This window comes from Emys orbicularis, chromosome 6 (genome assembly GCF_028017835.1).
Source record: "Emys orbicularis isolate rEmyOrb1 chromosome 6, rEmyOrb1.hap1, whole genome shotgun sequence".
Taxonomy (NCBI): domain Eukaryota; kingdom Metazoa; phylum Chordata; order Testudines; family Emydidae; genus Emys; species Emys orbicularis.
In genome coordinates, this window is record NC_088688.1 from 110,911,998 (window position 1) to 110,929,674 (window position 17,677).

The following is a 17,677-nucleotide window of genomic DNA, read 5'->3' on the forward strand; positions in this document are numbered from 1 at the left end:
CATATCTCAGCTTCAGTGTAGACATACGCTTGGTCTTTGACTGTCCAGAAGCAGCTAAGTACATTTTTCTGACAGCTTTATGAACATCATCTTATATGGTAATTACATCGATTGCTACAGCCCACAATAAATGGATACTCTTGGTGGCAGGAGGAAGAGCAGTTCTCCTGTATATTTTGTGTACATAAGTAGGGACCTGAGTCACATTTTATAGCATCGATTTTTGTAGCTTAAGTGTAAAAGTTGTGTTACAACTTATGGAGAGAGAAATAGCTTAAAGAAAGTAATAATGACCTAATAAGAAACCAAATATGTGCATGAATCTTCACTGACCCATATATTCAGATTTTAATACACTATTATTTCTGTAATACTTTTTTTACATCAACCATTTTAGCTAAAAAACGACGTTACACTGAAGTGATATATTTATACTAAGAGCTAATCACTATAGTTATGAACTATAATTTCAGTACTGATATATAAATATTCCATTTCTGAAGACAACTCTTTATGTACTGAGGATAATCAACTGTACAACTGAGGGCTAAGTGGGTCATCAACCATTTGGTCTTCCAGCTCAGCTGTGGATTTCACTAAGTCGTAGCCCACTAGGGCATGTCAATCTTTCTGTCATTAAAACTTCAATTTGAATGTTAGCTATGAAATTAATCTCTGCAAATCATTGGAGAAATTGTGACTGTAAAGAAAGCATCAAACATTATGCGTGAATGTGACTGGGTGAGAAGAAAAGCGGCAGGAAAAGCACAAGTACTCACAGCCTAGCCTGAGTGGTATACTAAAAACTCTCTAGCGAGGCTGACACACATCTGATGAAGCTGCTTAATATAAAAATAGTATACTGGCCTGCTTAATTCAGTCAGAAAGGCCACAATGCTGTTTGTGTGACTTTCCAGTTGCTACCAAGAGTAGATTATGACATGGGTTAAAAAGGGAAAACGGTGACTGTAAAAGACTGTGTGTTATTTACACACTATTCACATATTTGGATAAACAGCAGCAATAAGAAAGATAGATAAAAAACAAAAACATGTTGGTTTTTAGGGGAGATTGGTACAATAGCATTCAGTCTGTGTGTGTGTAGACACACATTGGTTTCTAAGTTTGCGTGAACACACAGTGGGTTGTTGAAGAGTTCAGTCCTGCGTACATTCACTCCTACCAAGCTGAACTGGGGATGCTTATCACCTCCCAGAATCAGGCCTTAGGAGGCACCTAAATGACTATGAATTAATTTAGCCATCTAACTTTTCTCATCAACGTTTAAAAATTAAACCTTTGGGGCCCAAAACCGTCTAACTTGGGTGCTTAAATCCATATATACTTAAAGTGGCCTGATTTTTAGAGATGCTGAGCCACTGCAGCTCCCATTGACTTCATTGGGAGCTGAGGGCACTCAGCTTCTCTGAAAATCAAACTCTTTTATTTAGGTACCTCAATCAAGATCTAGGTATGTGCCTTTAGTTATCCAGTTTTGACGATTCTGGTTACAGAGTCTGGAAGTCCAGAGAGTTTTTGCTATAGGGCTAAATTGTGTAGTCCATTCTCGGGCAGAATTTTATTGGCTTAAATGGAGTTTTGCCTGAGCAAGGATTGTATGAATTGGCTTATATTGGTCCCTTATGGAGCAGCAACACTGAAGCTTAATCTATTGTGGTAGATGTTTAGAAATTGCCAGTTTCTGTTTTCTTTGAGTCAGTCATAGTAATAGAGAAATTATTTTCTTTTCATACTCTCCAATCAAAAATCCATCCTGTATATGAATGACCAAATATGCATCTTGTTGTGTTTAGATAAACATAAACTGATTCCTCATTCAATGGTTAAGTTACCTTAGTTTTCTTTTTTATTGTATTTTCTTCCTTGGCGGGGGGGGGGGGGGGGGGGGCGGCTAAGACTGCAACACCACTGAAGGCCATTTCTCTAGTGACTTGGAATAACCCAGACATGTTCAATCACTAATTGAAACCTATCCCTATGGGCTCTTTTTTCTCTCCCTTCCCCTTCAGAGAGAAACTCCTCTGAAAAGAGATCAACTTGCCTGGCATTTTAAGATCCACTGCTGTTACCTTACTTACACATTGAAAAGCAGCTTCAGCTCTCAGTTAGCGAATAATTCATATGCTGTCTGCAGACATTAAAATTTGAAAAAGGAGCAGTGGAGAGCTTTGAAGCAGAATTTCCTTTCATTAAATTAGTGAATATGACAAGGTTATGTAATATTCCAGAGGGATGAAGTGGTGCACGTCACTAACCTTTTAGATTCAAGAGGCTTTATGCTTTTCATTTGCTACTGGATGAAGGCTTAACAGTGGATTAACTGACAAGTTCCTCTTTTTAATTCAGGTAGATTAAGCCCTATCCAGATTTTATATGTAATATATGAGATTAATAAATATTACACACACAAATACATAATACCAAGTTGTGTGTGTACATACATAAATGCATATGTGCGCACACATGTTTGTGCGTATGTAAACTTTTAATATGCATTTTATCCATTTTATACAGAGAGAGCACCAGAGAGAGAATACCTCCCTCTTGCCTCACTAAATCTTTTCTGAATAACAGTTGCTTATTAATGTGTATTTTAAAAAATGTCCAGGTTCTCAAGTTAATAAAATATTAGAAATAATGGTCCTGGTTCTCTTGTCTTAAATTAATGGACATTAGGAGTTAGTCTACTGAAATCAGTGAAGTCAGACTGGTGTAAGTCAGAAAAGAATCAGGTCCAGTTTTTTAAAACTATTATTTCATTTTCACTGTTAGCGTTTCAAAAGAACGTTACAGTAACAAAGCCTACATTGACACCATGGCTACAAGGGGAGTGTAGCTGTGGCTTTGAGACTTCATTCAATGCAATGACCTCAGAGAGGGGGAAAAAGTGTGACTGTAGTGTGCATGGATGTGGCTAGTGGCCTTGGGATGTGGCTAGTGGCCTTGGCCTTGGGAACAACAAGCTGCATGTTTCTTCTAATGATAGAGGGGGCTTACACAGATCCTCTGTCAGCCACAGCTTCTGCTTAGAACAATAGCACTCTGCCAGGGCAGTAATTATTGGTTCTAAAATAAGTGTCCTAATAATTGTCAAGAAATCAACTTAAATTGTTCTGATGTTGCCTGCAACAATTTGAATAGAAAAAGCACAGCAAGAAATTCTTTAGTTCATTTTGCCTTACAGTATAAACATATTGGTAAATAGTGTTAATTAAAAGCTCACAAGGGTTCTTTATATGTGGGGAAAACTTTTTGTTTTCCCTCTTAATAATATAAATTGTAAATTAGTGGGGGGGAGGGGGAATGTTAGTTGGCAAATAAATGTCTGCTGTCTGTGCTGCTTTGGAATTCCTCCCATGTCCCTGGGGCTCAGATAATGTGTGTCTGGAAAAGCATGCATAATTCACAATGAAATGAGCTGGTACTAAGGTCTACATAGACCAGGGATACAAATTAGAGACTTGCTATTGTAACATTAGACCAGCTGAAAATGTAACCTACCTTTTCTAGTGTGGAGCCTCGCTTACAAGATAGCGAGTCATTTCAGTTTCCAAGCAAGAACAGACAGCATGGTTAGCCAAGTAATCTGTGGCTGTGCATTTCAGAAAGCTTAAACAGAAGGGCAGGACAAAGTTTGAATAATTTCAGGGAGACACCAGGAAGTGGCAGTTTTTCTTCTGGGTGTTTTCCAAATCTGTAGTGTGTGAACTAGAAGACTTTCACAAGACAGGGGAACAGGAGAGGAATGGATTTTCTTCACTAGACATAATACCACACTGTTATATCTAGAAAGGGTGGAGCTGGGGGAGTGGGAGGGTAAGGGGAAAATATCAAATGCAGTTTTTTATTAATGTTTTCTTTAGGACTAGATTTTTAAAGAGGATTCAACTGGGCCTACATTGATATATTCAAATCAAGGAAGATTTAACTAAATATGATATGTCAGGTCCTTAGCTGGAATAAATAGGCAAAGCTCCACTGAAGTCAACAGAGCTAGATCAGGGGTTCTCAAACTGGGGGTCGTGACCCCTCAGGGGGTCGCAAGGTCATTACATGGGGGGTCGCAAGCTGTCAACCTCCACCCCAAACCCTGCTTGCCTCCAGCATTTATAATGGTGATAAATATATTAAAAAGGGTGTTTAATTTATTAGGTGGGTCACACTCAGTGGCTTGCAATGTGAAAGGGGTTGCCAGTAAAAAAAGTTTGAGACCCACTGAGCTAGATGGACTTATACAAGTTAGGGGTCTGAACCGATAATTTTAATTCTATTAGGTATTCATAAAATAGAATAGATACTCAGCTACCGCTGTGAAAGGGGCCCTGTATGAAGCTAAGTAAGTAGTTAGGTGAGTTGGTAGATAGGTTGACAGATTGACCTGAGAATGGTGGTATATTCTGTATTTCACTAGAGTGGTAGTGAAGCCTCAGGATATTAAGACTGACAGGGTATGGCCAACAGAAACATACTAATAGGTGCGTTGTTGTGGAATTTTTATGAAACAGTACCTACTTGCTTGCTCTTTTAGAAGTAAAAAGCTAATTAACTTTCTTGCATAAGCCAATTTGCAGGTACATCGTAAGCACAGGTTAGAATTAAGGAGAAATAATTGCTTATAATGATGATCAGCGTAACTGATGTGATAAACTATGATTAATGAGTAAATTAGTAGTGAATGCTACAAATGAGTCTGCTTTGAAAATTCTGTTGAAGAAAGGAAATGAGGGGCACAAGGAGCTTTTTTGTCAAATATCGTGCATATACTTAATAATATATTAATTCTTATCTTGCATCATTTGCAATTCATCTCCACACACTACAGCTAGGAGATTACACGTAATATGAGTCTGTTTATCTATTCTTCATACGTTTTCTGCAAAGGAGCCTTTAACACTGTTGAATGTAAACTGGTTTATGGCCTGTGTATTTTGAATGTATAAATGGTTCCTGAGTGAATCCATAGGGCTAAGCGAAAGATATATAGTGGATGCTGAATGAATAAATAGTATTCCTGGTTACATGTTTTCCTAGGAATGTCTAACTGTATAACATGGAATGAGAAGAATGAGAAGATTATGACTAAGAAAGAATTAGGACCAGTCACATGCCCCACTGAAACTTGATGTTGCTAAACCAATAATATATAGAGGCTTTACACCAAGTGACTGTGATTCTTAGTAACTGTGTCCACCATTCAGAAAAGTTTTATGGCCCTGTGGACACCTGCCAGACTGGATTGTTTATTTTGTGATAAGGTTCCATTGCTGAGTGTCAAATATTCTATGAGAACAGTTGTGAGTGTATAAGCTTACAGATTTCACAGCTATAAAACAACCAAAATATATTGTATATTTCAGGATCTTCCATCAGAGGTATAAATTTACCAATATATGGGCCAGCTGTAAGGAAACACCTGAGCATACCAATGTTTTTGCTGATATTTTTGCTGTTTTATTAGCCCCTAACTGATGTTTTTGCTGTTAGGCTTAATGCAGTATGTGCTACAGTATGATGTAGGGAAATTCTGATTCTGGACACCGAATGGTCAAAGTTATTCCAGATTTCAGAAACATACTAAAGTTTACATACAGGGCTGGATTAATGCAATCTGGTGCCCTGTTTATGTCACAAAATAGGCCCCACCTGTGGCTCCACCTGTATGGCCCTGACTTTTACCATAGTCCAATCCCCATTTAGAGTGGCAGTGTCCCATTTTCTTTGCAACCGTAAGGGCTAGAAACTTCCTTTGAAATATGCAAAACAAAGCTGAGGTTCTGCCCTCCACATGTGGTTCCTGGTGCTGGAACCCAGAGCCTAGACTTTGATCTAGCACTGTGTATATACTTTAAAAAAAATGATTATCACACTATGGCATGTATGATGTCCCATGTATAGTATAGACAGTGGGCTAGATCCTCAGCTGGTGTAAATCAGTGTACGTCTATTGTGGAATGATGCCAGCTTACTATAGCTGAGGATCTGGTCTAATTAGTCTAGTCTCATTATTTAGCATTGTGTTGTGTCCAGTGTATAAAATTCAGGGATATGTTTTGTGTGCCAAAGTAATTGAGAGATAAAATCAAAGCAAAAGGAGCAATTGCAGTGTCAATGAAAATACACTATGGACTACATTCACCTTGTATCTGGTCCATAATAAGCTTGGCCGCCATAAGTCTGTTATGCACATATTTGCTCCAGTCCATCCATCAGCTTCCACTCTGCTTCTGTTAATGGCATACGTCCTCACCTTCAAATCTATCAACAGTTAGACCAGTGACTGCCTCTCCATTGGCCTCAGCAGCCACTCACATGTTCACAGAAACCAAACCAACTAGTGATGTCATGGTCATTTTGGAACTTGAAGGACAAACAACAATAATATACAAATGTATATATCACCAAGCAAAGCCTTCTATATTTGTGGAAGGGAGAAAGCAGAACACTCCTTGAAGTCCACTAGGAAACTTGCCAAGCAAAACAAATTTACCTGGGAAGCAGGGAAACTTTGTCAGTTCTTGAAAATTCTCAAGTCTATAATCTGCGTTTTAACATTCAAAAACTGACAATACTTTATTATCATCATCTTATTTTATAAAACAGAAAAAGTGATGCAAATTAAATTTTGTAGAATAACAATAATTATGGTAAACTTTGTTTTTTCCTAAAATAACTATTAAAGCAAAACAAATACACATTTCCATTGTGCACCTTGTGTGAATTGTTAGAACAGCTCTGCAGAGAAAACTTACATTGCAGTCAGCCAGGTTTCCTCCAGGATTACCAATTATAACAATGACTAATTGTCATAACATCTAGGTGAAGAGTTTCCCTGAATGCTGTGGGAGCTGTAATACCTGCATCCTCATGCATTCACCATAGGACAGCACTGTAAACCACACTAGGATTATTCTGTTTATAACATCAGCTCTTCAGAAATTTGGCAACGCTTCCAAGGAGCATGACATCATGGAAGGGAGAAGGAGAGAATATTGCTGCCACTTTTCAACCCAAGCAGCTAGTCAAAGTTTGGAGCTCTGGGGAATATTCCACCTGGAAGTAGAAACTGATGGAGTCTGATACAGTATTTTCTCTGATGCTGCCTTGTTTACGAACAAGGCATGTACAAAATCCTGTATCTCTGAACTCAGAAGGAACAAAGAACAAAAAGAGTGATTTCTTAGTTTACAGCCTCTAAGCCTCTTTAGCTAACACCAGATCCAAAAGCTCTCTAACTTTTTCCAGGGTCACACTGCGCTCACTGGCTACTGTTTGGCTTTCTTGCCTCTCCCTCTCTCTCTTGTCCTCAGTTTATGTGTGTTCTCTGTTTCCATTCCCCCTCTCCCCACAAAACAGTACTCAGCCAAAAGTTCCTGGACAGGTTCACATACACCTTTTGTTTTAGGTGCGGGATTATGCTTACAGTTATGTTAATTGAAGAGTGAGTTCATACCGATCAGTCTTAGTCGGGTTTAATTAAACTCATAACATGGTTTCATCAAGCTCATAAAAATATTTTGTATGCATGTGTGTGTATACAGATGTGGTTGGGACTGTAACATCAGTGACACAAGAGAACTGAGCACATAGACCCACATTCCACTGAAGGGCCTGGCCTACTGAGAAGGTGGGGGAGAGAGACAGAGAATGGTGTCGGCTACATTTCACAACACTGATTCACCATTTGTGTTATATTTGCACATTAGAAGTATCTTTTCTAAAATGTTTCAGAGCTTTTAAATTTCATTTATATAGCTCTAGATTACAGAAGGATGCTGTGTTTTATTAAAGGGCGATGATACATCACATTCGATATAAACAGTTTATGATTTTAAATCCTTATTTTTTTAAAGTATTGCTAAATATCTAAAATAAAATAAGTTTGTTATGGGCTATGGGCTTAGTAGCCAATATTGAATGTTTCTATGATGTCCACACATGCAATTTTGAATTAAAATTAGGCAAATGAGGCACTGATTTATTCTATAGATTTATTCTATACTTTACATTTAGCTTTTTGTTGTCTTAATTGTAGTTTTGTTGGAACATTTAAGCTGGCCAGTCAGAAGTAGAAAAATGCTGAAATAACCTGTAAAGTGGTAGCTGATAACTGCTTGCATCTTTTTTACTTTGGCGGAATTCATTGCATTGGAAGTGTCCCGTGTTGTTGAACTGTGCCAAGAGAGTTTTTGTTGGACTCTGGACTGCAGTTGCAAAGGTGTGACAATCCAGGTCCAGACACCCAGTGGCAAGAACAGGAAGTCTGAACCCCAAAGAATAAGCAATTGAATTGACTGATTGTATACAATATTATTGTACTATAAAAGTGTATTGACTAAGGTATCATAAAAACGGATGGCACGCTGGTCATGAATATCATTGCATGATGTATGTACAGATGATGTGTGAAGAGTTATGTGTGTGTGCTGGAAATATGTTCCTAAAATATGTTTTGGGGGCAGACTTGATAAGCAATTCTAGACAAGTCTTGTCCTAGACAAGAGAATGTTGTTTTGCCTGTTTGCCTGTGGCTCCAATGTAAATCGAGCAAGGTGATGACAAAGACTATGGAGGTTACTTTTACATATGAGTCAACAGAGGGATGGGAAGTGAATAGGAAGAGGCAAACAGCAGGGGAGAATTTTATCTGGGGATACATTTCAAAAGAATACATTTCAAAGGTTTGCTGGACTATAAAAGGCAGAGGAGAGAACCCCTGAGTTAGCTAGAGGTTAGAGGGCAAAGGGGACAGTGTCCTCTGATTTTGTGAAAGTTGGATCCCCTTGCCTGGAAGACTGGAGATGGTGGTAGTTTGTCATAAGAGAGAAATTGTTTTAGGCATAAACATAGCTTGCTAGAATTAAGTTTTAGGCACTAGAAAGCATGTTATTTTTGTTTTGTTTATAACCCTTTTCTGTCTCTCTTATTCTTGCCTGGTATCTTTGTTGATAAATATATTCTTGTTTTGTTATAAAACCATCTCAGTGCTGAACATTAAAGTAATGTGTGGGACCTGGGCTAAAGTAACAGACTGGGGTGTGTACTATGTCTTTGGAGGCAGCAAACGTAATAATTGCTGTGAGTGCCCAGTGAGACAGATTGGGTGTTACAGAGAGACATCCCTGGGGAACTCAAGAACTGTGGTTCACTGATTATTACCTGCCAGCCAAGGTTAAGCCTGGGAGTCTCAAGGAGTTCACTGGTGAAGCAAACAGACGGGTGTGGAGGGAGCTGTTTCACAATCTCTAACCTACAGCAAAGCTCTGTCTTGCTGAGGCAAGGGAGGTAACACTGGGGCTTACAGTTCTGGGTTCCCCGAGGAGAGCATCACATAAGGGAGGTTAAAAATAATTGTCAGTTTGCAGTTGACATTGTCCTCATGTTAATAAGCAGAATTGTGTGTGTAGGGTGGTAATTGTATTTGCCATCAGAGCGCCTAGCAAATTAGGATGGAATCAAAGTCAAGATATTGACAACATTTAATGCAGAGATCATTTGTATCAAACTTTAATTTACAACCTTTATAAATGTAAAGGTAACAAGAAAAACTTTCCCCCCCCCGTCTGGGGCTGATCTAAAATAATTTTACTTTGGTGATAGGCACTTTATAAATAACTAGATGAGTGCATTCACGGATGAGTTGATGGATAGACATCATGATATTTATGTATCTGTCCAGCCAGCTAGGTGAATGCCTCACAGATATTAATGAATTTATTCTCACACTTCTATAAAACTGGGAAGTATTATTCTCCTTGTGCAGTTGGGGAGCCTGAAGCTGACAATTTAACTGACTTGCCCAATTAAATTTAATTTGATCAATATAAGGAGGTGAACTGCTAAAATCAAACGTTTTATGCAGTAAATGTCTGAAAACTCTAGGAATACCATAATTCTTCCATTCTCTGTCTCATACGTGTTTAGTACCTCTACTTTTCATCCAAAGGAGGACACAGTTTTTTAATCATAACTGGACCTCTGTGATATTGTATGTTAGTCAAATAAATAATGTTGTCATATTTTCAAGATGGGAAGTTGGGACACTTCTGTACCTACACTTTTTGTGGGGTCACAAAATATTCACACAAAATACAAAAGTTCACTTTTAAAAAAATGTGTATAGGTATCACTGTTGTACTTCTGACTTAGCGACGCAGGCATATTTCTCAGAGTGAAAGAATTTTCCAATAACTTAGTCTTCTGAATGAGGTTATCATGAAACAATGAACCAGTGTTATCACCATTCTATTTCAGCAGAAGGGCAGAACTGAGAACATGCACACTGTTTAGACTTCTCTCTTTACTCTAAACGCTGTTCATCACATTGAACACTCATTCCAGTGGACAGCTTTTTCTTGCTAAAGAGAGAGGAATTTCTACGTGGTAGATTGTTTTACTTGGTGAAATGAAACAATGGGGAAAAGAAGTTCCCAGGCTTCTCACCGTTAAATTGGAAGGTTTGGTCTCTTTACTAATAAAAGTCATACTAAATTCTTCTCAGAACTATTTTAAAATGTTGTTTTCCTCTGAAAAGTGTCTGTAAAAATATCATCCTGGGTCCCACTTTTTTGCCTCTGTCATTCCCATAACAAATGTTCTCAGTTTACTATTAACATTTTTTTCATTAAATACCCCAGCCCTGCAAAACCTCATCCTGGGATTTAAGAGCCAAATAGATTTTCCCCCCTCCCCTCTTATGAATCAACACTATAAATTCTGAAGGCCAAACTAAGCCCATAGTTATATTTCTGCAAACTCATTGCCTTCAGTAGAATTGCACAGGTATGTATGGAACCTAGTAAACAATTCTGCTGGTGTTACACAAGACGGAATAGAATCTAGCTTGCTCACTCTCAGCAGCCTGGGCTTAGGGTTGCCAACTTTCTAATTGCTGACAACTGGACCCCCTCCTGCTCCTCCTCTTCCCCCCCAAGGTCCCACTCCTGTTCTGCCTCTTCCCTTGAGGCCCCTCTCCCTGCTCCAGTACTTCCCCTAAAGCCCCACCCCTGCCCCTTCTTTTTGTCTCTACAGTCAGCATGCATATCTCTGTATAAGAAAGTGTTAGCTTTACAGTTTTCAGGGCAGAATATTCCTTAAGCAGAAGTGCAGTTTGCACAATATTGGAAATAAAGGCTTCAAGTAATTTTTAAAAAGGCTTCAAGTAATTTTAAAACCAAATTATTTTCTGGTATAAATTGGTGCAGCCAGCCCCCTAGCCTTCATTGGAGTTGTACTAATTTACACCAGGAGAGAATTTGGCTCTGGATTTTTATAAGGGGAAATGTACCCTTTATTTCTCCTTCCTTTTTCACCACTACGTTTTACAGCAGAGCAATAGAGCATGGTACTGCCTTATATAGTGTGTTGATGGGCAGCGCTATAAAACCTTAAAATAGAATATTTTATTCATCTAGAGAATTGATTCAACGTACTTTTAGTTTAAGCTTTTTTTAAAAATATTCTGTATAATCCCGCCCCCAAGATAACTGAGTTAGTGGCTGTGGGGAGTGAAAAGGAGCCATTCTTAATCCTTGATATGATTTACAGTGTATAGCTTGTGTCTTGAAAAACAAACCGCTTAAATGGCTCAAAGGAAGTAAGTCATACTTTTTGTTGCTTCATTGTTGTGAGATTTAAATCAGTGGGCTAATCTGTAGAAGATGTGGTGTAAGGCATGTGTGGATTCATACAGTTTTGCGTTAAAATATTTCCTAAGTAGCCTAAACCCACAGTTATTTTAATCCAAGGACTCACCTACCCAGCATTTTTCTTTCAAGTGTTTTGCAGGTGTTTCGTTGAATTAACACTGTCAAAAAGAATAAAAGGAGCATGGTAATATTTCAACTTTATCTTGATAACACAAAATCACAGCTTGTGTAATGGAATATGAGCATTTCAGGCCCAATCTTTTTACATATCAGAGTGGAAGGTTAATACGTACATAGAAAAAGGTCCAAAACTACCAGGATCTGTTAAAGCCAGATGCTTTCTGTCAGACTTAATTGTTCTCTCTCTTGAGATCCAGGCATAAACTTTGTATCTCAGGCTCAGGATTTTCCCATTTCTTTCCTGTTATTTCTTTGGCTATTCATGACTCCAGGTTTTGTTTTGCGACAGACTTTTCACTATAGTGGTTGGATTCGTATAGGGACAGTGACATGCTCTTTACTTTGTTAGTTCTAGACTTACCTAGTGCACTTGTTTTTCAAGCATGTGGAACTTCAGTAGACAGAATTAGTTCAGTGAACAGGTCAAGGTCCCCAGAGCATTCTGAGAAGCTGCTTGCTTATAGAGGCTAATTACGTCAACTAAACTCTGCTGCCACTTTCCATCACTGGAGGTAACACTCTAACTGTAAAATGGTTTTGATATATACTAAAACAACTGCTATGATTGTGAATCCTGAGACTCCTTTTTTTTTTTTTTTTTTTTTTTAATGAAATGAAACAAAACCTTGATGGAAGCATAAAATAATTGTGGAACATTATCTGATCAAGTCAATTTAAATTGTAATTGAGACTATAGCAATGCATATTTTGCCTGTCACATCTATTCAAAATGTGGGAATTTCCCAGCAGCATTGTTTTGTTCTCATTGTTGGCAAACAGTTTTTCACAATTTGCTTGTAACATTTTAACAATAGCATTAAAAATACATGGTTCATCTTGTTATACTCAGGATATTCTTGATTCTCTTATATTAAATATGGCTATTTAGTACAGTACAGTAAGTCATTTATAATGGTAGCTGTGATGGGTTCGGTCACAGAGACCTCCTTGGGACTGTCACCTGATGTGCTGAAACTACCTCTGAGCCCGTTTTCTCTGATGGCTTGAGACTTCAGAACCCTGTCTTGTTGAGCCAGACATGCAAGCCTGCTGCAACACAGGGTCTGAACCACGGCCTTAAAGCTGCAGACTTAACTGAAAACAGCTTAAGAAGTGTTCCTGTCTCCAGCACCCAGACACCGAACTCCCAATGGAATCCAAACCCCAAATAAATCCGTTTTACTCTCTATAAAGCTTATACAGGGTAAACTCATAAATTGGCCGCCCTGTATAACACTGATCGAGAGATATGAACAGCTGTTTGCTCCCCCAGGTATTAATCACTTACTCGGGGTTTACTAATAAACAAAAGTGATTTTATTAAGTATAAAAAGTAGGATTTAAGTGGTTTCAAGAAATAACAGACAGACCAAAGCAAGTTACCAAGCAAAATAAAACAAAACATGCAAGTCTAAGCCTAATACATTTAAGAAACTGAAGACAGGTAAATCTCACCCTCAGAGATGTTCCAATAAGCTTCCAATCCTTTCCCCTGCTACAGACCTTGTTAATTCCAGCTCAAGTGGTAACTCGGGGATTTCTCATGACTGGCAGCCCCCTTTGTTCTGTTCCACCCCCTTTTATAGCTTTGCTACAAGGCAGGAATCTTTTGTCTCTCTGGGTTCCTACCCCTCCTTTTAAAAGGAAAAGCACCAGGTTTAAGATGGATTCCAGTATCAGGTGACATGGTCACATGTCCTGAGAGACCCCAAGCCCCCATTCTTCCTGGCTTGACTCACAGGAATGCAGGAAGGCTTGCGAGTAAGCAGAGCCATTTACAGGTGATTGATTCTGAAGCACCCTTAATTGCTTCCACTTAACATGTTTCCATCAGTAATACAAATGTATATATTATTCTCCTAACTCCAGACATAGAACTAATACATACATACAAATAGGATGAACACACTCAGTAGATTATAAGCTTTGTAATGATACCTTACAAGAGACCTTTTGCATGAAGCATATTCCAGTTACATTATATTCACACTCATTAGCATATTTCCATAAAACATATGGAGTGCAATGTCACAGTAGCCACCTATTATGTCCCCCTTTTTATTCATTTCACGTAGCATCATAGAAGATTAGCGTTGGAAGAGACCTCAGGAGGTCATCTAGTCCAACTCCCTGCTCAAAGCAGGACCAACATTAACTAAATCATCCCAGCCAGGGCTTTGTCAAGCCGGACCTTAGAACCTCTAAGGATGGAGATTCCACCACCTCCCTAGGTAACCCATTCCAGTGCTTCAGCACCCTCCTAGTGAAATAGTTTTTCCTAATATCCAACCAATATCCAATATCCCACTGCAACTTGAGACCATTGCTTCTTGTTCTGTCATCTGCCACCACTGAGAACAACCTAGCTCCATCCTCTTTGGAACCCCGCTTCAGGTAGTTCATAGAATATTAGAGTTGGAAGAGACCTCAGGAGGTCATCTAGTCCAATCCCCTGCTCAAAGCAGGACCATCCCCAACTAAATCATTCCAGCCAAGGCTTTGTCAAGCTGGCCCTTAAAAACCTCTAAGGATGGAGATTCCACCTCTAAGGATGGAGTTGAAGGCTGCTATGAAATTCCCTCCTCACTCTTCTCTGCTGCAGACTAAATAAGCCCAATTCCCTCAGCCTCTCTTCATAAATCATGTGCCCCAGCCCCCTAATCATTTTCATTGCCCTCCTTTGGACTCTCCAATTTGTCTACATCCTTTCTGTAGTGGGAGGCCCAAAACTGGATGCAATACTCCAGATGTGGCCTCACCAGTGCCGAAGAGAGGGGAATAATCACTTCCCTTGATCTGCTGGCAATGCTCTTACTAATGCAGCCCAATATGCCATTAGCCTTCTTGGCAACAAGGGCACACTGTTGACTCATATCCAGCTTCTTGTCCACTGTAATCCCCAGGTCCTTTTCTGCAGAACTGCTGCTTAGCCAGTCAGTCCCCAGCCTGTAGCAGTGCATTGGATTCTTCCGTCCTAAGTGCAGGATTCTGCACTTGTCCTTGTTGAACCTCATCAGATTTCTTTTGGCTGAATTCTCCAAATTGTCTAGGTCACTCTGGACTCCATCCCTACTCTCCAGCATATTTACCTCTCCCCGCAGCTTAGTGTCAGCCGCAAACTTGGATCCGCAAACATCCGATCATCCAGATCATTAATGAAGATATTGAACAAAATTCATCATTTTTCACTGATTTTAACATTTTTCCTACTATGGTTATTGATACTTGTTTATAGTCTCCTGGTTTTCTACATTGCTGATAACTGCTTGACAAGAAGCCCTTTCTCTGGAAAGGCCAATTCAGCAGAGCATAATGTTAGAAGTTATGTGAGAAGTAGCAAATTAAAAAAAAAAAAAAAACCAGTACAAAGGAGAAGCCATACCAGGGAGGGCTAGAAAAGAAAAGGAAAGAGAACAAAAGAGAATAACCAAGAGAGGAGATAGATGATGAAAGAAAAGGGGGAAAGGAAAAGTGGGGAAAAAAATAATGCATCAGAAGAGGTGCACAGGACTTGAGTTAGACCCGTATTGTTGATTAAATCCATGCCACGCATTCCAAAACCTAATTCCACTCCATTTCAAGATAAACATAGTAACCTCCATATAATACCTTTATATACCAGTTCAAAATAAAGGAAACTGATACAATGGAAACCCTGGATATCTGCGGGTCACTGACCTTGAAACACTAACTTTAAGTTTGCTCCCCCAAATATAATAGATTGCTGAAGGCTGGCTAGCTATGTAAGAGAATGCAGCAGCTGTACTCAAGGACTTTGCAGCACATACATCTACATGCACTGGTCAGACCTCACACATCAAGGTCATATCCGGTCTTGGTATAACTGAGAGTTTTGGTTAACCACGATTCTCATCATCAAGGCTGACTACATTAACACAAGGAATGTTATTCTTGGACAGAAGGAAAGAAAATAATTAGTGAAAATCCCTACTACTTTCCTTTCCTTTCTGTTTCCCCCCCCCCCCCATGTTTCCTTTTATCTTTTCATTTCTCCTTTCTCCCACTCTCTTTTTTCTTGTCACCATATCTCTGCAGATACAGTATCTTCTTTCCCTTGTTCCTTCAGCAAAATATGGCATAATTTGGGAGATAGGCCAGGATTTATAAATGTGGTGTCTTTTGAACTGTGGGCAAGCATTAGTTTCTCTACTGCAATTGTCCTTTCTCCTCTCTGGTCTGGATTTTTTAATCTGTAGGCATTTACACCCGTCTCCTCAAACTTTTCCAAATGTTTCTGTCCTAAATGTCACTGATTTTAATGGCTCAGAGGTGGAAAACTTGCTTTCATGACATCCCCTGATAGTAACATTAAGCCATGAACCATGATCTTATTCCATTTGATTGATGAGCTCATTTTGCAACAGAGGACAAATTAGATTTTTATTTATAATGGTGATAAAAATTAATGCATGGTCTTCCTATTCTGATGGTATTAGATTTCTGTGTTAATACACATTTTACTAGTCAAATCTCTAAGTGCTCCCCTGACCTTTTAAGGTTTTTTAAAAAGCTTTCTCTTACAGGTGAATACAATTCCTAGAGAAACAAAGTATTTCCTCCTTTTTTTATTTTCATTTTGACAGCTTGACATGCTTTTTTATGTCTACTGCTTAGATTTATTTTGTTACTTATTTTCTTGTTTTAGCACCGCCAAAGTTTACAAGAACTCCCGTTGATCAGACAGGGGTCTCTGGAGGAGTCGCATCATTCATCTGCCAAGCTACAGGAGACCCAAGACCTAAAATTGTCTGGAATAAAAAGGGAAAGAAAGTCAGCAATCAGAGATTTGAGGTATTAGGTCCATTGTTCTGTTCCTCTGAAAAACATTCATTCTAACATCACATTTATTTTATGTTTTTAATCCTGGTGAGTGTGCTTTATTATCAATGACTAAGCAAATAGCCATCACCACAGGGGATAAATCTTTGCAAGCAGTCCTGGGAATCACCTACTCTGCAAACTGGTTGTCCGCAAGACCACTGAAGAGAAGACAGTTTTGCTATCTCTTAAGAGTTTCCTTTTGACTTTTTCTAAAGATTAGCATTGGGAATGGTCTCAGAGGAGGCGGCTTTCCTACCTTTCATGGCCAGAAATTGAACAAAATGATAAAGACTGTCTACTAGTGGAGCGTTGGGGTGTTTCTGGGGGGTAATTCTGGGGACACTATTGCCTCTTTAAGTGGTGGGAGAAGTTAGGACTAAGGTTGGATTGGCCTATGGATTGTTCCAGATGCCTGTTCAGAGAAGATGACACCAAAAACCTGGAGTTGATTATGTATAACTTCAGCTGCATCTCTACTAGCTTCTCAGTATTAAAAATAGAATTTTGCTTTTAGAAAATAATCACAAGGCAAAGTACTATTATAAATTATCTATCACACAGTTCTGACACATGCTATATGAATGAATGGTCTAGACTTGCATGCCAGAATGTTTATAGGAAAATGTAAGTCTGTGCCTCTGACTATGAAGAGACAAACCAAAATGCATTGGGATAATTTTTCACAGGACTCACCCAGGATGTTAGCTTTTAATGGTATTTGAGTTGATAACTCACATACGGATTTGTAAATTAGGCCTGCTATGTCAATAGACCAAAGGCTACATTTTATTTCTTGTGTGGGCTAATCGTTTTATTTTAAGAGTATTTAAAAGCAATCAGCTCATGTTTTGGTACCATACAAGATCTATCAACCTTTCACTAGCTATTATGGTTCTTTGCAAATGTATTTAATTCAGTAAGAAAAATAGTTGTCAAAGGATTTTAAGATATGTACTCTCCACTCAATGCAAGTAATTGTTTACAGCTTT

At 38.8% G+C, this 17,677-nt stretch overlaps 1 protein-coding gene across 1 annotated transcript in view; it reads left to right on the forward strand.

Annotated features, from left to right (window-relative positions):
- The window catches only part of PTPRD (protein tyrosine phosphatase receptor type D), a 398,081-nt gene that overhangs the window by 84,189 nt on the left and 296,215 nt on the right, over positions 1–17,677 (forward strand). Inside the window, exon 2 of the mRNA XM_065406322.1 lies at positions 16,513–16,658. Coding sequence (XP_065262394.1) covers positions 16,513–16,658 — 146 coding nt within the window. The remainder of the gene's footprint in view (positions 1–16,512; positions 16,659–17,677) is intronic.